This window comes from Phocoena sinus, chromosome 2, assembly GCF_008692025.1.
Source record: "Phocoena sinus isolate mPhoSin1 chromosome 2, mPhoSin1.pri, whole genome shotgun sequence".
Taxonomy (NCBI): domain Eukaryota; kingdom Metazoa; phylum Chordata; class Mammalia; order Artiodactyla; family Phocoenidae; genus Phocoena; species Phocoena sinus.
In genome coordinates this window covers 5,732,397-5,754,174 of record NC_045764.1, presented here as the reverse complement: position 1 = coordinate 5,754,174, position 21,778 = coordinate 5,732,397, and the positions used below count along the sequence as shown (strand labels likewise).

The following is a 21,778-nucleotide window of genomic DNA, read 5'->3' as shown; positions in this document are numbered from 1 at the left end:
TTTCCAATTCTATTTTGAAAAGATATATATTTAATATTTTCTGATTATAAAAATATACATGCCGATTACAGAGAATTTAAAGTACAGAATAAGTATAAAAAGGAATTAAAAAATTTTTAACCTACCATACAGAAATAATTTATCAGCCATAAAATCCAAGTCCATTTCCATTTTTCTGTGCATACATATTATAAACACAATTTCCTTTTTCCACAATTGGGACCACTCATATAGTTTTTTAAGTGTGACTTTTTTTTTTTACTTAACTGGATATGATTATCTCCCTTTGCCCCTAGATATCGTTCAATAATTTTTAATGTCTTCATAGAAGTTTATCATGTGGATACACCATTAACCCTCCTTTCCCATCTTAAAGTTTTGCTAGTTATCATTAAATTCCTACCACCTTTCTGGAGAGAAATTTATATTCCCAATAGCAGCGTATAAGAATGTTTATCTCATATGACTCCCTCTAGCACTTAACACTAGCTTAAAAAATATATGCACATTTCTCATTGTTACAAGCTGTCTTATTTTTGCTTTGATTTATATCTTTCTGACTACTAGTAAGGCTGGACCTTTTTTTCCCCCATGGTTCTTGGGGATATTTCCTCCCGGTGAATTTTCGTGTATTGCCCATATGTCTATCTAGAGTGTTCATCTTTAAAAAAAAAATTATTCAGAAGACTATATTGTGGTAGTTTTACTAAAGCTTTGTTGCTAGTTTAATTTTAGATGAAGTCTTTCCAATCACCCATAGTAGAGGTATTGTTCTTCCTCCTGTAATTTCACAAGCTAAAAAAAATTTAACAAAATTCAGGCTGAGGCAAAGACTGCACCTAGAAAAATTACATCAACTAAATTCCCAAACAGGTGATGGCACCTGGGAATTCTTCTTCCCATGGTGAATGTTTTATCAGGAAGTTATCCAGAAAGAAGAAGTACAGACCTTCAGTAGTGATCTCTGTGATTCGAATGCATCCTTTTCCTAAGTAACTCAGGATTTTCGGCTGTGTTTTGATTCTGGTTTTTTCTGTGTTCCAGTGGTCTTGGTCTCAGGGTTTCAGCTGTGAGATGGAGAAAAGAAGATGCAGGGGTAGATACAGACAATCCATCTGAGACAATGTTACATCTTCACACACCTTTTAAGACATTCCAGGGTTGGCAGTCCCTTTAGCACAAACATTCTGCTTGGATGTGCTTCCACTGACATACATATTACTGTAGATAAGAGCAAAGCTGCCTATCACAGAGGTAAACAATTACTTGTTTAATGATTCTGCCGCTGCAGTTTCTACACTGGGTGTGGTATAGAGTGTGCACATTTACACAACTTCTTTGGCATCATCACAGTCACTTAGGAGGATGCTCTGATATGAGCAGATTTTCTGCAGTGACAAGAAACACACTTGAGTATTTTTCTCTCTGTTTCACAGCTCTTGTCGACCAGCCACTGGCAGAAGTCACCATTCCTTCAGCTAAGCAATGCTGCTTTCCAAAATCCTTTGGCAAAATCTCCTAGAGATTTGTTTTTCTGCTCCTTCCTAATTTAGAAACAGTCCTCAAAGGAAAAAAAAAAAAAAAAAACTGACAAATCGATGTGAGAAGAAACTAACTCTGATTTAATGCTGCATTTCTTTCATGGAAAGTTTCAGAGTTTATCATCGACAACCAATAAAAGTAGATAAGATCATTTTGGGGGAAAAAGTAAACGAAAATGGGTATACCCAAGGTCAGATATTTTTTTATTCAAGAAGCAACATGTGACACGAAGTCAAGATTTTATTAAAATCATTTGGAAGTTGACATAAAATCTCAGTGGTGAAGGAGAACTGTTAATAAAGCAAAAATAATGAGTTATGTGAATAAACAGTGTTAACTGTGGCATTTAAATGATTACATGGTTTTAATTATTCTTTTCATAATAAGCAACTCTGTGAACATCTATTCAAGGAGCTGAAAGCGGTGCCTCATATGGAATTTGCAGCTGAATTAAGCCTGCCTTTGGCAATTTCAAGGAAACAAATGGAAATGGCTTGAAGAACTTATGAAAAATCTACCACCCACCAAAAGAATTTAAAAGGTACGGTGGTAAGCGCTAGAAAGAGAAAAAACAAAACACACACACACACAGTATTCGTTTGTGAGATAGAAAAAGAGACAACAGAAGTAATAAGGAGAGAAGCAATCAGGAGTCCAGCCCATGCCAACCCCTTATTTGTTCTTGGCTGTCAGGGGTTTCCGGCTGATCTTTTTCGATTTGTCATTATTTTTCTTCGGCGGTTCTGGGTTTGCCTGCATGTGTCTGCCGTAGAGGCTGAAAAGAGAGAGGAGGGGACACTGTGAGATCTACCTTGGGAACACAAGATATGCTTCTACTGGCAGCGTTTTCATCAACAGATTCATCTCTAGGAATATTCAGGAAGCCAAAGAACACCACAATGTCATTTCTGTTTTCTCTGGGTCATATGCTGGATTTAAGAATTATAAACTGTCTTACACACACACACACACACACACACACACACACACATTCTCTCTCTCTCTCCCCACCATGCCATGAAGTCCAATTCTGGACAAGTCTCTTGGAATCCTACACTCCCTGGGCTAAGTGTGAAATCAGCAAAGAGAGAGAGATCCAGGACTAGGGGAACCATGATGCCTAGCCTGGCCAATCCGGACTGAAGCTCCACAGGCCACGAGTGCTGAAGTCGACAGTGACAGAAATTGGGCCGAACTGAAATGATGGAGTGTCCACTTAGTGCAAAGTGAACAGCATTCCGGCCCGAGAACCCCAGGGCCGGGTGACGTGACAGAGAGCGATGGTGTCCGAGCCCTCGCTAGCTGCTCACCCGTGATGGATGGCGCTGGGATGGTGACCACCCACCAATGCCATGTTAATAAGTACCGCTGATTAAATGTTGACAAAGTAGCCTATAATTACAGCCATGGCATCCATCGCAGAGCGGAGTCAGCTCCGCGGCTGAGGGGATGGAACCCAACAGCAGGTAGTCATTAATCGGTAATTTATGAGTAACTCTGATTAAACGAAATTAAAAGCCACCCTACGATAAATACAGCTCAACCTTAACTCCCCTTATTGATATAACTGTGTCGCTGAGAGAGGCAGGTGGGTGTCTCAGTGCCTCCCGAGGGAAGGCAATGTCTGACCCCGCTTAGTGCGATTGCCTTATGCTAACTGAACAGGGCGGACACGAAGACTGACCTTCCTGTACAAGGTGTCCCGTGTTCTAGGATCCACGCAGGGAATCGACACCCTCTCCTGCACTGGGCACATACTGATGCTCTTCCGACGCTGTGGTTGACAGGCCGAGGGAGGGACCTGGTGCTCGGAGCTGTCCAATTGACTGGACGCTTAGGGAAAGCTGGACACTGGGTTTTGACAGGTCAGACGTAGTCTATCTTCTCCAGAGGCTTCCAAGCATCTCCTCAGAAGCAGTAACAAGCAGCATCTACCAACAGTGGTCATGAAGATGGGTTTCTGCTCCCAAGAAGTTTAGAATGCAGGATGTGGCAGCAGACAGAGCTACGAGCTGAAGAATGTTAAGTCCAGCCAGGTGCTGGGAACGTTCTCTGGGTAAAGGGGAGGGTGAAGGAGGTACCACATGTCCTAGATGGGTCATATCAGCACTTGCAAGTCAGCGTTCGAAGTCTGTAGAAGTTCCCTTAGAGGACTTCTGGCTAATTGAATGGAGAGGCAGGCCCAGTCCTCCCCGGCACCCCTGAGCGGAAACATCTTCCTCCCCAAGAGAACCTGCCATCCAGGAAAACGGATCTTCAAACCAACACAGGACCCCCTCCCCTAGACTTTAAAAAGAGCGGCTGGTTCTGTGCCCTGGACACCTGGGGTTCCTGGATCCAGGGAAAGAAACATTGGTTTAGGCAGAAAGGAAGGTTCAGCCAGTCCGGCTTCACCACTGTTGCCACTTCAACCCCCAATGATGTCCCTGTCCTAATACCCCCGGAACTTTACAGGGCAAAGGGGACTCTGCAGAGGTGAGACTAAGGATCCTGAGACAGGAAGATTACCTTGCATTACGTGGGAGGCTCCAACCTGTGCACCCCTTCCCCTGCCCCTCCAGCATGTCTCCCAGATACGCCAGACAGGGAGAGGAAACCCTGAGCCAAAGTAGAGCTGGCCCTTACGTTCCTCACCTTTACCAACACACTCTCTGAGACAAGCTTATCCTCTCATAGCGTCTGCCCGTCTCCTCCTAGGATGCCGCTTCCCTCAAGAGCAGGGGCTTAGCGCTCCAGCGGGATGTGCTCCAAGCTCCTCCCACCTGGCACGAAGCCAAGGTCTGACTCCTCTGTCCTGTGCATTCACACAGGCACCTATGGTCTCAGTACCTGTTCCCACGGTACCGCTTTCTTACAGCTTCACGTGTCTCTCCTCTATTTTCTAAACTTTTATCCCCATAAAGGAAAAAAGTATACACATTTTTACTCGCAGACAGCATCAGATGTGAAGGATTACAAAAATCTGCAGAAACACAACTCCTTCGCTCATGAATTTGGAAACCCGGCAAGACTCAGGTGCTGGGAAAGTGATATCAAAAGAAATAAAGGGGTCAGAGGAGGGAGAAGAGATGAAAGACCTGATGCAGGCCTGCTGGGGACCACATCCTGAACACGCAGGCACGGAAGCCTTCCCAGAGAGGGTGGCAGTGTCGCGGGGCCCTGACGGCGGTAATCCAGCAAAGTCATTTCAGGAGGCGGTGCAAAAGCTGCTCGGGACTCAGCAAGGCTCCTCTTTCCAGGAAGGAACTGGAATGTTCCAACGTTTCAACGCCTGCCTTTTTGGACTCAGATCCCACTGCGTGCCTGGCCTTCCTGGGGCTACACAGCAAGCCACTCGCTACAAAGGGCCGGACGGGAGATAGCAGTCCTGAACTTGATGCTTAAAATCCTCGTTTTGCCACTTTACGAACTGTTCGTTCTGGGCAAATGATTAGCAAGCCTCACCCCACCGTGCCTCAGTTTCTTCATCTGTTAAAAAATGATGCGTTTTCTCACAGGGTGGCCACGGTGGTGAACTGAGCCTGGCACCAGGACAGGACTATTGGACGTGGCCCACGAGGGCTTGTGGAAAAACAAGACTGATGTGGGGTTACAGTCAGAGTGATTAAAAGAAGATAATTATATGATTACTTTACTTCTCTAAGGCTTTTTCCTCTGAAAAAGAATACGGTATTTTTTTATCGACGCCAAATCCCCAAGCATCTGTGGAAGAAAGGTTCGAATCCTCTTTGAAGAAGGCACCTAAGGCAGAGCTAAATGCACTGCCCCACTTCTTCTGTGAGTCACCAGCAAAGCCGGGATGACTCTGCCCTGCGCTGCGGGACGCTTTCCCTCCTCCAGCTGTGTGGCCGGTGAGAGCCGGCACTTGACTCTCATCTGTAGATTGGATACACGAGAGCGGCCATTCCTACCTGGAGACGTGGCTCTGGCAGAGCAGTAAGGACAAGCATCTCAGGGTCCCCAGTCTTGGGTTCCACCAGCTATTAGCCATGGGGCCTCCAGGCAATTAAGTAAGTGTAGCAGGCAGAACAATGGCCCCCCGAAATGTCCACATCCTAAATCCCTGAAACCTGTGAATATGTTACCTTATATTGCAAAAGGGACTTTGCAGAGCTGGTTAAGTGAAGGATCTTGCGATGGAGAGATTATCCTGGATTATCTGGGTGGGTCCAAAGTAATCCCAAGGGTCCTTTTAAGAGGGGGGGGGCTGGAGGGCCAGAACAGGCTCAGCTGCCAGCTTTGACGTGGAGAAAGGAATGCAGGCAGACTCTAGACCCTAGGAAGGCAAGGAAACACATTCTCCCCTGGAGCCTCTGGAAGGGCAAAACCCTGCTGACGCCTAAACTTTCAGGCTTCGACACCCGGAACTGTAACATAGTACACTGGTTATGGTTTGGGCCTCTAATATCATGGTAATTTGTTATCACAACATTGTCAATTGGCTACACTCCAATATAAAATAAAAAGTTTTTAAAAAACCCAAAAAAACGATCAGTCATATGTTAACGGTAGCAATAGGGAACCGATACAGTAAGTGAGCCTCTCTGGGGCTGTCTGTGAGGATTTTGCTTAATTTCAGCAGGGGAAAAAAAAAAAAAATCTGGGATAATAATTCACTGAAAAGAAGGAAAAGTTAAAAACTAAGTCGCAGAGAGGGCGCAGAGGAGTGTCCCCAAGGAAAAACGGGTGCTGTTTCCACTAGAGGGAGAGGAAATGGGCAGGCCAACTGTCCCCTCTCTGCCACAATGAGACAGGAAGGGACTGGCTCTCTCCATACTCTGAAGCTAAGAGTCATGGCCCATGCCTGAGATGTCCCCAGGATTTAATTCATAGAGGTGACAGGGAGGAGACGGAGAGGTCTGTGCCTTTGAAAGCATTTTGTCACATGCAGCTGTGTGCAGGGCCACACGGGGAAGCACAAGGGCTGGTTAGGAGGCAGAGGCGCTCAGGAGAGAGCAAAGCCTAGAGCCTCTATAGTGGTTTCACAAAAAGGAAGGGGTGAGGCAGGGTACGAGTGAGTTGAGAAGTGAATGATTTGATTAAAATTTCAGAGCCCAGGGCTAAAGAAGTGATCTCTAGTTATCCAGTACCTGGGTCTGGGTCATGGGGAATACTGGCTTGGTGCATGTGGGTTAGAGAAAAGAGGTAGTTAGGATAGGGGTTTGGGGTTGGTTGGCTTGGATACGAAAAGATGCGCTAACAGATGCGTTGTTTGCTCCTCTAGGAATGAGCTAGCTTGGGAGTCTCCCCAGACAGCAAGACCCCCAAGATGCCAAAGCATCAGAAAATAGAGAAAGTGGAAAACAGGATAGATCAATACAGCCCACAGCCTTTAGGATGGAGTTCCGTCCCTCTGATCACCCCATATCTCCTCTCATGACGTACCTTCCACCTCTTCGACCTTGGAAGAGTCCCAACTACCCTTCAGACCGTGGCACACGGTGCTTTCTGGATGAGCACATCCCCCCCAGTGCCCTGCTCAGATAGTACCCGCCCCGCCCTACAGGAGCCCTGGCATCCTGCATGGGGGATTCTGGAGAACAGTCCTGGGGCTTCACTTGCCTCTGCATTCCGGCACCGTTTGCCCCAAAGGACATGTGACATTGAGAAGCTAACCTCTGTCACAGTCTGATGTCCTTATCTGCAAAATGATGAAAACTGCTACCTTGCAGGGCTCGTGGAGAGAGATTAATCAGACATGGACACGGTCCTGTGTGTGCGGGCTCAGAGCAGGTGTTTCAGAGCAAGTGTTCCAGAGCAGCAGCTGCTCCTTTAGCCTCTCACGAAGGCCCACGACTCAGGCTGTGCCGGCCAGTTCCGCCTGCTTCTCAGACCCTGGCTCTGTGCAGGTACAGAGCACAGCTGGGATCGACTTTGCCCCCATGAGCCTGTGGGGAGATCCTTTCTCGGGCAGGTTTCTGGCGGGCACTGAAATCTGACCGTGCCGGCTTGAGAGCATTGACAGAGGAACCCGGCTCACGGTCACTGATGGGCCACAGCCACTGGTGGGTCAAGGGATCCACTCAGCATATGGAGGGAACCTGTGGCACAGGGTCTTGGAAAATCTTCTGCCCCCTGAAATCTGAAGTCTACAGAGGATAACTGGGAGATGTTCAAGGAGGGCAGAAAAATGAACAGAGAACCATCTAAAGTGACAGGACAGGATCAATTACGCTCAGGTGTCTGATGAACAGGCTTCTGTTGCTGAAGGGTCTCCTCCAAGGTGAGATGCCTGCGGATGCTCTGTGCTGCGGGAGATGAAAGAGGCACCATCGCTCGGCTCACAAGGGCTCTCGTTCTCGTCCCTGTGGGAGCGGGCCCTGCCCTGAGCTGCCATCTGCAGAATCCCAGCCAAAGACCAGCTCTGGAGAAATCATCATGAAATGATGCCATGGACAGCAGAGGTCACCAGACTGGTCACTGGAGAGGCATCCTGTCAGAGCTGCCTGCGCACTGGCCCCCTGAAACTCCACACAACTCAACACCCCTGCCTGATGACATCTAAGATGGCAGAGCAAACAATTCCAGCCCACCAGAATCAGAGTGAATTTCTCAACAGATACCATATTGAGTAGTACGATATGTATGCTTTTCTACTACTGATAGGTGCATTTTATTTAATACGGCCATCTTCATTTTGGGAAAAAAAAAATCCATTTGAGTCTTACTGTTTCTGTTGGATCCAAGGGTCTCTTGCAGACCTTCACACCGCTTCATGGCCGCAGTAATGAAGACCACTGGGGACCATGTCTTTCCTTCTTGAAAAATCTCCTCCCTTGGCTCCAACGCACTATCTTGGTCCTTACTCTTTCTCCAAACAATTCTGCAGCCCTTGTGGTTTTGCTTTTAGCTCTCTCTATCCTCCTCCCTAGAAAGAGCATCTGATTTTGTAGCTTCGGTGATCATCTCTGAATAGGAGCCCTCCAAGTCACCACCATCCTCAACCCCTGCTACGTCTAATTCCCACTAGGACATTTAGCTATTATACCCAACCAAATGCGTACAATAGCTCCCTAGCCCAGTTCCTCAGGTCTGTCCCTCTGAAGTCTCCAGACCTCCAGGATCAAAAAGATGAAGTCTTTTTGGCACCTGCCTCTTTTTTCAGTCTCAGCCTAGGGCCAGGGTAGGATCTGACGCTCCAAGCAAAGCTGTATGTGCATTTTTCAGCAGAAGGCGAACGCAGCTTTCATCCGCTTCTCAAAAGGTTTGTGACTCAGTGGATTAACAAGCTGCTTTACGGTACTTGCTCTTTTTTCCATCATCTGATGATTTTATTCATTCTTTTTCTTCTACCCTAAAATAGGCCTATACCACATGGCCATTAGATTATTATAACAGGTCCTCCTTCTTGGTCTTTTTTTTTTTTTTTTCTGGCCGCACCGTGTGGCTTGTGGGATTGTGGGATCTCACTTCCCCAACCAGGGATCGAACACCGGGCCCCCGCAGTGACAGTGCCAAGTGCCAACCACTGGAATGCCAGGGGATTCCCCCTTCTTGGTCTCCTTGATACCGATTCCTGCCTTCCTCCAATGCGTCCTACACGTGACTGACGGAATTCTCTCTCCTCGGTTTATGCGTGGAAAACAGCATCCGCTACCCACTGGATCCGAGAGCAGCCACAGAACGTGCCATGTAACGCCTAACTAACCCACCTTCATCTCCCTCTGTTCGCTCACCGTCCGAGTGCAGAAAGGCTGGTCTGGAGGAAGGCCGTGTGGACTGTAGGAAACGTGGGCAGAGTGTGAGTTTTGCCACCTATTAGCTAAGTAACCTTAGAGTCCCATAGCTTTCCAGAACCTCTGTTATCTTCACTGGAAAACGGTCATATCTGTATACCGTCTACCTTGCAGGCGATCTGCGAAATTTTTTCACACTAAATCAATCTAAGGCCTGGGATTAGTCTTTCCCGTCAGCCAGGACCCCTCTGGTCTCGGTGTTTTGCTGGTCTGTGTTGCTACTGCCTGAAACGCCTAGCCTCCACCCTCTCTGTAGCTCAGATCGCAGCCACATCTTTCGGCCTTTCACGGCTTTCTCTGCCCTGCCGCCCGCCCCGCTCCAGTTTCCGCCTTCGCCAAATACTAGGGGGGTTATTGGGATTTCATCATTAAGTCCTTCATAAGATACAAGGTGATTTCTGCTCTCGGCTGTTATTTCCAAGTACCAGTAGAGCACCTGGATCAGGACACCCGGTGAATATGGTAACCATGCAATCAGCATTCACTGTCACAACAAGCCAAGGTAGTTGGATTTATCGTATTATCTTTGCAAATGAAGGAACTGAGGCTTAGCAAAAGGTCTGGATCAAACCCAGGCAACAGCTCCAAAGTTCAAACTCTTCAGGCCGGAAGTTCTCTCGTCTCCCATCTTTCCGGATTTCTCAGTTTTGTCCTCTTCAGCAGCTTACCATTTTCCTGAGGGCGGGGACTTGCGGACTTCACTTCTTTTGTATTCTACATACTCAAGGCAGCTGCTGGCAACACATTGTGTGCTATGTAAATATTATGTTTCAGAATGCCAGGTATATGAGAGGTGCAATATGGTGTTCTGAAGTCATTTGCTCATGTCATATGCCTCCCTCCTGTTGCTTTGGGTGTTTCCATGGAAAGTCCTTATACAGACCAAGAAAAGAACCAATTTGAAAAATCTAAGTATATGGCCGGTGACAATAACGGAGAGAAATCATTTTGTGTCTAATCTGTAATCTTATGGTAGGATGCTAAGTTTAAAATCTCCTCAAATAAATCTGTGGACAGAGTGTGAAGCCTACATTATTAAGAAGCATTTGCAGTATCTTTATTTTTCCCATCTAGCAGCTTCTGAGGGGCCGGTGACAGAACCTTAGCACACAAATTGCTGAGTCTTAAAGAAGAAGAAAGAAAAAGAACAGTTACCATATTCCCATGAGCAGTCTCATTAATTCAAAAGGCAGTGATTTTTTGAGATCAGACCTCCCAGAGGTGGTTCCGTGAAATTCACTAACACCAGGACGTGTCTTTTACATTCGCCTCCATTACAACCGTCACCGTTCTCTGCCCCCAACACACAGTGTAAAAAGAAATTATCCACATACATGTGGTAAACAGCATCTGTATAGATAGCCAAAAGGAATCTGTAGCTGGCTTAGGACAGATATTAAGCTATACAGAAATACGAAATGTAAGGCAGATTTTTAAAATACCCCATACATTCTAGACTCGCTCTCTGCCCCACGGAGGGGAGAAAGGAGGATTCTGGCAGAGCAAAACTAACAATCTCATGCACAAAAGATGCTCATTAAACTTCATCATCCTGTCTACTCTAATGATGCTTTTACTTAATAAAAATTCCCCGAGCAGTAGCAAGGATATTAGGCAAGGTCTTTGGTTATGTATCAGAGGTCTGAGCTGTCACCAGCAAGCATGCAGTTCAGGGGGTATGCTCCCTGGGGAAGGAGCAAATACAGCTTTCACAGAATACATGCAGAGAAAAATCAATAACTGCAACTTGCTTCCCTGCTTAAGCATTTAAGAGAATAGGTAATCCTTTAAAATTAAACTGCAAAGTGCTAAATGTTGCAATTTACAGAATAAACTAAAAAGCAAAGGAAACAAGAGGAAGGGCATTGGTAAGTTTTCTAAACAAGCTACTTCCTTAATAGACTTCAGACATGGAGTGTTGGGGAATATTTTTTATGACAAGAATTATTTTGGGATATAGTATGTGGAGACTGAAAAAGAGACATCCAACCATGTATGTGTCTATGTGTTTGTAGCATACACACAGATATACAAACCTACTTATAGATACAAGGAAGGGAGAAAATATTTCTATATGTGCATTTAATCCCTCCAAAAATTATTCCTAAGAAAACACAATGATTAAAATTCACTAACTTGAATCTGGCTCTCACAAGCTAAACAGTAATTATCTAATAGATTCGTTAACATGGACAGCTGGATGTTAATACTGTAGAAATCACAAATTATTGCTTTTGTCCATTTCATACAACCCACTTTAAATTTCATATCCTGCCAATACAGACTTGGCTGGAGAGATAGGACAGTCAGGGCGAGAGTGAAGCACCACCCGAAAACCTGAATTTAAAGACAGTAAGATTGCCCTCCAGGCGTTAAATGATAGCATCAGCACAAAATGAAGCAAAGCAGAAACATGGGAAGTTACCCCAAATAACGCCAGCACAACTCAGGCCAGCCGGACTTGGCTGGAAGCCAGCCAAGGGTATTAACAAAGCTGGAGACCCTGCCCATCAGAAGAGCGTGGTTTTGATCAGCGACTCAAACAGTGGGGTAGATGTCAGCAGTGGGCACCTATGCACTACCCAGAGAAAGGCGGTGAGGACCCAGCTGGGAGTTCTGTGGACGCCCCGATAGGACTACGTCTCTAAGTGGAAGCAGAGAAAATAAATGTGGCGCCACCACAATCCTTCAAAGGCTGGCCCGCTCCTGCACAGTCCAGCTGCTGGCCAGTTCTCTCCGCTCTTCAGCCTCTACCCTCCATGTTCCCAATCTCCAGCACACAGGCAAACAAATCAGGCCCCTGCCCACTTCTGAGGTTTGTACTTGCTACTCCCTCTGCCTGAACGTTCTTCTCCAGGTCTCCCTGAGATAGGCACTCTCCCTGTCCCCATTTCACAGGTGAGGGAATGGACAGAGAGAGCTTCAACATCTTGGATGTGAATGGCTATGCTGTCCCAACTTTGGTGTCGAAACAACTCAAGTCTCAAACGTCTCCCTTTACTCTGGGTGCAGAAACTGGATCGTACATGAGCCTGTAGCCAACCTGCGCCAACCAGAGAAAGACCTAGGACCTCAGCGCACACTGCTGGGAAGAAAAGTCCTTTCTTTTCTGTTTGAGTTGAATTGGGAGCCCAGGTCTGCTGCCAGCCATGGTGAGCTCTGTGAAGAGAGCCTGCCTGGAACACAAACCAGCAGACGAAGCAGAACTGAAAGATGGAGAGAAATGGAGTCCAGTGACATTGAGCCCTTGATCATGCCATGCCTGAAGTCTACTGTACTGCTGGATTATTAATAGTATAAAATAAATAATCTCCATTCCTCTTACGCTTCCTGTTTCTTGCAATCCAAGGAATGCTGAGTCCTGACTCAGAGTCATCACTCTGGTCTACTTCAAACGTGAGTTCCTAACAGAGGTCTCTTTTGCCTATATTCTCTCTCTTTAACCACATTCACGTCCTTCCCACCCACAGTCACATAAAATTATTTTGATTACTTGTTGTTTGCCACCTCCCTGAATGGAAGATGAACTCCGAGAGAGCAGGAACCTTGTCTGTCTTCTTGAGTATCCTCACCGACCGGCATGCCATGGGCATATGATGAACGTTTGTTGACTGACTGAATGAAAACATACATCACTGTACTCACTAGGATGTACTGAAATATCCAACTTCGCAAGTATCCCCCCGGCTGGATCATTAGCGCCTCTGAAGCAGGGACTGTTGTAATCCTTTTGTTCCTCCAGTGCCTGCCACACACGAGTCACCTAATAAACATTTACTGGCGGACTGAAAGAGTGTCTTAGCCAAGGTCCTGATTCATTCCTCAATTCCCATACTCATCAAGCGATGACAGACATGCTTCCCACTTAGAGCTGTCCACTGGAAAAAAAATATGTGCTGTGAAGGCCAAGGCAAGTCTTCTACTCTTTAGGGGCAGTTATCCTGTTACAAAATTCTGGTCCTACATCAGTTTCTTATGTGTTTTCGCCAGTTTCTGCAAGGGTTTTGAGGCTGAAAGGGTGAGCAGTAAATGCATCACGGTGCCATTCAGTGAAGCTGCTTGGGAGCCCAGTCCGTTTGCCTCTTGGGGAGATTCTCTTTCAAAGTACTGTGTGACCAGGGGTTTCCATTAAACTCCTTTACAGTACAGTGCGTTTTACTGAATATTAACCATCGTTTGATATTAGTAATAACTAGCTGAACACAGGAATAGCCTACGAGAGAGAATTAAGTTAAAATGAACGTTATAAAAACACTGGGGTTTTCTTCCTTTCCTTTGGACAAATTAAAAATCAGAACGGATTTTTATTATCATGGAAAGATAGGTGTTTTCCTGGCCACACGTGGTTCCCCGAGGAAAGGCTCGGCGTTAACGACCTTTTAAGTTATTAAGCTAGTGATCATAATGGCCAAACTCAGGTAGCCCACCCTATACAACAGCATTTCCACAGGAAGCTTCCGTGGCGTTTTCTGTATGTGCTCATTTAAGTCTGAACGAAAGACACCATGCAGGGGTGCACATCTGTCCTGTGGTTCTAGATATAAATGATGTCACAAATACAGAGCCAGTGTCACAGAACTGGAATACTAGCGTCTCGACAGGGAAGCCTCTTCTTTGTCTTTCTTTTGTTTTTCAGATGCGGACAGATGGTAAGAGCATGTCTAGAGGTATTATTACTCGTCCTCTTTCTCTTCCTCTTTGTGGCTATTAATTTGGACTCCCTGCTCCCGGGGCCGTCTTCCCCTCTCAGTTTCTCTCAGCCCAGGTGACTGGATGATGTGACCATGGCAGGTGACTCACGGTCAGGTCGATGGAAAGCGAGACGGCTCTTTAGGTGCTAGCCTACAGATTGCAGACTGCATGGCAGATAGCACTGAATCAGGATGCAGAAGGCTTTGGAACTAATCCGTTGACTGGGTAATCTGTGTCTCCCTAGACAGACAATGTATGTTGCCACCCACCCCCTACCTCGCTCCCTGAATGGACACTCAATCAGAAGGCACCAGAACCTGTTTAGATCAAACACCACGAGCAATGGCTTCAACCTGGTCACAGCTGGGCATCTGAATGGAACCTGCATGCTTTACATATGAAACTTGTATAGCACTTCGCTTAAATGAACTCATTTACCCTTAAGCAAAATCATGTTAAATGAAACCTCACATCTCCAAGGTTCCTCCTACGTTCGGGTTAGATTACAGCATGACGCCTGAGATTCTAGGCAGCGCTGTATTACTTGCCTCTCGTCCCTGTCCATGGATTTTCTGTGAGGTTAAGTTCTACTTCCACAGCAAAGAGATTTAAAAAAAAATAACCTTAGGAATCAAAACATCCACCTACCTACGGGTGGATGCATCCATGCGGCGCTTTAGCCATGAGGCTCTCGCCAGGTGGACCTCAGGAAGCAGCACCTACAAGTCAATTCTAGTCATTGCCTTTTGCCATTTCCCCAGCAAAGCCGAATTCCCTCACCTAAGCTGGGCTCTCTCTCAAGTGCCAAACCCCACCATCCCTGGAACACGGCATATCCAGTTGATCTGTGCTTTCCCTCCGTTCCTGATTGCAATATGTAAACTACCGACTAGCAGTAAGGAGAGGCTGGCAGTAGAGGAGGAGCCAGGCTTTTGTGTGCAAGAAACAAAGTGGTACTTGGGAATAAGCCCAACAACTGTCAAGAAAATAATGGAGAAAAACATCTAGGAGAGCTCAAGAGTACAAGGGCCTATGGATCCCAATCTTCCTTTAGTTTCATTTTCATGTTTCTGGGTTTTGGGGAAAAACATATTCCAAAAAGGAATGGAGGATTAAAAAAAAAAATACCTTTGGGACTTCCATGGTGGCGCAGTGGTTAAGAATCCACCTGCCAATGCGGGGGACACAGGTTCAAGCCCTGGTCCGGGAAGATCCCACAAGCCGCGGAGCAGCTGAGCCCGTGTGCCACAACTACTGAGCCTGCGCTCTAGAGCCCGTGAGCCGCAACTACTGAGCCCGCGTGCCTAGAGCCCGTGCTCTGCAACAAGAGAAGCCACCGCAATGAGAAGCCCGCGCACCGCAGGGAAGAGCAGCCCCCGCTCGCCGCAACTAGAGAAAGCCTGCGCGCAGCAACGAAGACTCAACGCAGCCAAAAATTTAAAAAATAAAATAAAATAAATTTATTAAAAAAAATTAGCCCTGATATACTCAGCAGATTTAATATATCTCATCTAGTTCCTCCTAGTTTTTTGTTGCTGTTGTTAAATCAGATTCTTTAAGAGTCTCAGAGAAATTTATGGTTTTCAAGTGCCAAAAGGTTAAAAATTAAGATGTCTGTGGTTTCCGCTTGAATGTTAAAGACGATCTACTGGAGGATTCCGTGCATCAGCCCTGAATCTGAGTGGGCATCCCGGGAATCTGAGGGGAGGATAGGACTCTCTCTTGGGCTCCAGCTTTAGCTTCTGATGCCCCCAACGGGTCTTGCAGACTCAGAGCAAAGCTGGGGCCGTGGGTGGAGAGAGAAGAGCTTGTCACAACAGGCCTTTTCATCCAAGAATCGCAAGCCTTCCCTTTACGAGTCTCACCCGCGCAACACTCCTGGAAGGCGTTAGCCCTAAACACAGACGGCGGAAGTGAGGCAGAAGCAGAAGCGTGAGGTGGAGATGCCAGAGGCCCGGGGTTTCTGTGCGATCCCGCCTGAGGCTGCTCTTCTGCCTCCGTTTCCGGTACAGGCAGGCCTCGTCGCATCCCACTTCGCAGAAGCTGCCTTTTTTACAGATGGAAGGGTTGCGGCAACCCTGCATCCAGCAAGTTAATCGGGGCCATGTTTCCAGCAGTATAACTATTTAATGAAGGAAGGTACACGATTTTAGCCATAATGCGACTGCACACTTTATAATGTCAACGTGACTTTTATACGCACTGAGAAACCAGAAACGTCGTGGGCCTCGTTTTATCGCGATACTTGCTCTATTGCCGGGGAGTGCGGCGCGCGGTCTGGAACGGAACACACAGTATCTACATCAAGAGGCTGTGGTCACGATGTGGCCACGTGATGACACTCGGGTGAAAAATCACAAAGGGAACATGTGCACAACAGTTATGTCCAATATTCACAGACCACGTTCTTTAACACATGACTCAATCTGACCTGTCTTCTCATGGAAAAATATGTCCCTCCGACCCCCACCTCCACCCCCCCGGATAGCTATTAACCAAGAAGATTTCTGTCCAACATATTTTGCCTGGAATGGTAAAACAAGCCCCTCTTAGTCAGTCTGCTGAATACCTGCAGCAGGTTCGTTTTTCCTCTCATAAATATTTCAGGAAGCTTTTCTTAAAGTTTTATTTTTAAACACATATTAGTACTTCCACTTGGTAGAGACTTATTCTCTACTTTCACATATGTATAGTTCTGTCCAAAATAGGAGGTCCACCAGGTTAAACTTTCTAGCAGCCATGTTAAAAAAGTAAAAAGAAATAGATGAAATCAATTTTAGTAATATATTTAATTTAAACCCAACAGATCCAAAATACCATTTCAATGTGTAATCCATATCAACATGACGAATGGTCTATCTTATCCTTAATCTAAAGATAAATGATTTAATATCATAAATTTAATGATTTTTTTTTTTTTTTGTACTAAGTGTCTTTGAAATCTGGTGAGTATTTGAAAACTCTGATAGCACATCCCAATCAGACGGGCTGTAATTCAAGGGCTCAAGAGTTCTTAGCGGGCTGCCCTGGTGGTGCGGTTGTTGAGAATCTGCCTGCCAGTGCAGGGGACAAGGGTTCAAGCCCTGGTCTGGGAAGATCCCACATGCCGCGGAGCAACTAGGCCCGTGAGCCACAACTACTGAGCCTGCGCATCTGGAGCTTGTGCTGCGTAACAAGAGAGGCCGCGACAGTGAGAGGCCTATGCACCGCGACGAAGAGTGGCCCCCGCTCACCGCAACTAGAGAAAGCCCTCACACAGAAACGAAGACCCGGCACAGCCAAAAATAAATAAATAAATTAAAAAAAAAAAAGAGTTGTTAGCAGTTACCATGTTGCACAACACAGATAGAGACCATCTGAAAATGGTGAAATCGAGCAATCTTCTTGTACTTAGATGAAACGCATTTTGAAAGCTGATGGACCCTTTCTTGGCGCATGGTTACTTTTAATGCTTTAGAAAAAGGATGGATATATATTTATGTGTACGTTTTATATATGTATATATTTTATATATGTGTAAAACATATATACTTACATATGTATATAAAATTATGTAATATTTGTTAAAAGTAATCCCACTTACCTAGAGAGTCTTCCAGTATGTTTAACTGTTTGTAGTAGTTCTGAATATGAGCCTGGAAAGGTCTTCAGGCCAACACATATAACTCCTAAAGCCCATGAACTTGGTTGGAGAAAAGTATAGTCAGTCCCTCCTTCCCCAAAGCAAGGAAACATAAAAACAACTTTAAGAGCCAAAGAAGCTCCGCTGGCAGCCGGCCAGAGGGCACCACCCAGGCTGGGGCTCAGCTGCAGGCAGCTCTAGACCAGTGCATTCACGAGTTTTGCCACAAGCCAGACATCCTCACCCAGCGGTGCGCCTTTTAAAGTGGCAAATATTAAATCCAGGCTCAGGCACTTCACCCTGCTCCATTCCCCCGCCCCCCCCCCCCTCCATGGAGGTCTACAGAAGCTCACTGCAGGTTGCCACGAGGGGGGAACAGCACAGTCAAGCTTTTATAAAGGAGAAGACAACGTGTTTACGAGAGACGGGGACAAATATTAAATCTGCTGCTACATCAGGGCTAACGTTACCATTACTTTCTCCATTCCTCATCGAGGTATTTTTTTCCCCAAACTCAGAAAAAGTCAATGGAAAACAAAAGAATGGGTGGGATCCAAAGGCTTGTCTGCTTTTGCGCTCCCACAGGTGTCTGCATGATCCTTTTGACAGCTGTTGACTTGTTCTCAAATACCAGTGCTCTGTTCCCTGCAATGACACAGCCTCTCACCTGCTACCCCTTTTGAGTTCCCTTGCTCTGCTTATATCTCTCGGGTCACAGGGCTGCCACCTTTGCCTCTGGCTAACACTCTAATGGGGACACTTTACAGAGCTGACTTTGAAACTGCCCACAAGGAGCAAGGCTGGTATGACTCTTGAGTACGGGCTGAATGAAAGGATTCTGGGCAGACTTCTCAGCTGTGCAGTCTGGGATACTTATGCTAAGCCTCAGTTTTTCAATCTGTAAAGCGGAAATTATTATCGGACCTACACTGCTTACAACTGTGAGCAATGAATGGGGAAAGCATGTAAGAAGCCTATCACTGCGTCTGGCCACACATTAAACATGAACTTTTTTTTTTTCATTACAACCACTGTTAAGAGAAGTTAGGTCACCTTTGCAGGATCTCGTAACAAATGGGAAAGGAAAGGTCCAAGACTTGATTTGTCCAATTTCAAAATCCAGCCTGAAGAGAGGGAGGGAGGGAGGGAGAGAGAGAGAGAGAGAGAGAGAGAGAGAGAGAGAGAGAGAGAGAGAGAGGGAGGGAGAGAGGGAGGGAGAGAGAGAGAGAGAGAGAGAGAGAGAGAGAGAGAGAGAGGGAGAGGGAGAGAGACAGAGAGAGAGAGAGAGAGAGAGAGAGAGAGAGGGAGGGAGAGAGAGAGAGAGAGAGGGAGAGGGAGAGGGAGAGAGACAGAGAGAGAGAGAGAGAGAGAGAGAGAGAGAGAGAGAGAGAGAGAGAGAGAGAGAGAGAGATTCTCTATGCTCAGCACCTGCATGGAAGTTAAAATGTCTGGCAGACTATTAGACCTGGTTCTGAGGTCCGTCTATGATAACTGGCAGCTGGGTAACCTTGGAGAACTTAACCTCTCTGAGCATGCTTTCTCACCCGGAAAATGGGATGGATAATAATAAGAGTACATACCTCACAGGGTCATTAGGAGGATGAAATAAGATAAAGTGCTTAGCAGGTACTAAACACATGCTTATTCAACAAGGCTTTTACACACAACGAGCTCTGAACTGGGCTTGTCCATTCTAAACTTGGTTGAAGCCACAGAGTTACAAAATGCCTTATGGCTGTGTGCCCTAAGTTTTGCACAAAACACAGTTTCTTTCCAAAGAGTTCTTCTCTTTTTCTTTTTTTTTTTTTAAAACATCTTTGTTGGAGTACAATTGCTTTACAATGTTGCATTAGTTTCTGCTGTATAACAAAGTGAATCAGCTATACGTATACATATAACCCCTCCCTCTTGCGTTATTTTCTTAAATGTTATAATTTGTATAATGGAGAAAAATTGCAAATGTCAGAGAACATAAGGTGAGGACCTTGGCTATAAAAACTACCAACAAGTTTCGTCACTTTCTGAGCCTGGTCTTCACTGAATTGATCATATAACCACGTTAGTCAATGACAAAGATGATCATGGAGGGTCTTCCTGCAAGAAGGTTCCACCTCTTTTGCTCTGTCCAGGGTTCTGAATGGGCGGCTCACCAGCACCCTTAGGAAAAATGAATGCATAGTGGTACTGAATACGCCTCCAGTCCTCCTCTTGCTTCAGCCCTCCCGTTCACAGGCTAAGCTCTTCTGGAATCTATTCAGAGGGGAACCACATTACGTAAGACTCAATAATCTTTATGGTAACTCTGCAGTGAAAGTGTCATTTGTTGTAATGAACACTGATCGTAAGTTAAGCCCCGAGCTATTCTCGCCATTGTTTTTCATTATACTGTCCCTTGCTCTGTTATATTTCAGGAGTACTGAGGGGATTCATCCAGCTATGTTTGCTAGTCAGCTTTTCGTTACTCAGATTAGATTCTGCTAAGATGCAATGGAGCAATTTGCAAACACACTGATTCTTAAGGAAATGCATCAGACGCTGGTTATGTGCTCCCCGCCCCCCCGCTCCCTTTAATTTGGCTTTTTTCTCTCTATTTATTTTCCACTCAATCTACAGCACTGTTCTCCGCGCCCCAGTCTGAGAGAGTGTTAACAACGTGTTTCTGGATATTTTTTTCCTTCAGCGACGACTCTTTGTTCAATGCGACAACGAGAATTTCCACGATCATCATCACCTCTCATACAGCTCTCACTTGCAAACATCACTCTGCTTACGTCACCACCGTTCCCTCCTCCGGCTGCTTTAAAGTGCACTAACTCCAAAAGGCACACTAGTGGAGGGGAAGCTGGAATTTTTCCAATTTTGGAAAGCCCAATATGAAAAATTCATTTTGCATTTCGTATATTAAGCTTGAGAGTGGAATTTCCATACGCCTCTGTGCTCCGTGCTCTTGGAATGGCTTATAAGTAGGTCGTGAGTCCTTGGAGAGACCACGTCACTGCCATGCCTCAGAAGTCCCAAGCACAAAGGCTCGGAGACCACGTGGCTTGGCCTCTGGTCGCGAACACTTGCAGGCTTTCCCACTTTTACTGAGTGTGAGGCTTCAGTGCATCCCTATCAGATACTGGGCATTGTTACATTTCCTTAGACCATTAGATTTGATCCTGTTTGCCATGATGCCAGAGGATAATTAGAATACTAAATATAAGGAAATGGTACCTGCAAGCCCCAAAGACCTGGGCTTGCCACCCTGGGTGTCTTTTTAAGGGCAGACTTGGCCGAGAATGCTCCTTTTTCAGGGAACTCTCTAGCTCAATGAACTGGATAGTATGCAGACAGCTGTGCCATAGTGATGCCCTATTCTCTGTTACTGTACTTTTCTCCTGACACACACCAGAGAAAAGCTGAGAAGAAACTTTTATTGAAATGTCTACAGCTATTTAAAAACAACAGTAAAAAAAAAAATATTTTTCCAGATATGACACTGTTGTTTCTGGTAACCGCAGAAGACTTGGTGGATATGAAGATCACATATTACTATAAACATACATAAAACAAGGTCATATTTCTTGGGCATTTTGTAATTGTGGGGAGGGTGGGCATAGAATCAGGCCAGAGAATAAGAGTTCAAAATATGGGTAAGGAGGGTGATTGCTTTAAAGTTGAGATGAGCCATAGGCGCTGTAACATTATGAACAAGAAGGACAAAATTGGTAAACAAAGCTCCCCTGTATTTCAGGGAAATAATCATGCAGAGTAATTAACCAAAATCTCAATTTCAAATTAGGTGAAACACATGTAAAGACGAAAGAGGCAAGAGGCCTGAGAAAATGTTAGTAGATATTAAACCAAGAAACTGCTAGCATTTGACAAGAACCCAAAGCCAAAACGAAAGCTCACTTAAATAGATTTACACCACGTTCCAGAGGAATCGCTAAGGAGTATGTCACCGCACAGAACCACAGAGGCGGGGACTGTTAATCTGTCTGAGACTCATCTTACTCATATATGAAGTGGGCTTTTGCCCTGCCATCTAACAAAGTGGTTATGAGGATTCAATGTCAGGTACTTCACCCCTGAAAATGGCTCCTCTGGAACAAAGGCTCACAGTCGTGACCCAAACACTCCTCTCAAAGCACATCTGCCTAGTATGAAGCACTAACAACACTGTAAACCAGTTATACTTCAA

At 45.7% G+C, this 21,778-nt stretch overlaps 1 protein-coding gene across 6 annotated transcripts in view; it reads right to left on the bottom strand.

Moving 5' to 3' along the window:
* Positions 1-1,008: 1,008 nt before the first annotated feature.
* RSU1 (Ras suppressor protein 1) overlaps positions 1,009-21,778 on the bottom strand; it is a 198,485-nt gene continuing 177,715 nt past the window's right edge. For 4 of the 6 annotated variants that reach the window (XM_032622318.1, XM_032622310.1, XM_032622309.1 and 1 more), the window contains one exon: positions 1,729-2,317. In XM_032622318.1, the coding sequence (XP_032478209.1) occupies positions 2,232-2,317 (86 nt within the window). In that variant the 3' untranslated portion in view covers positions 1,729-2,231. Of the gene's footprint in view, positions 1,068-1,726; positions 2,318-21,778 lie in introns of those variants that run through there. The other 2 variants (XM_032622312.1, XM_032622307.1) reach the window with 2 other exon arrangements.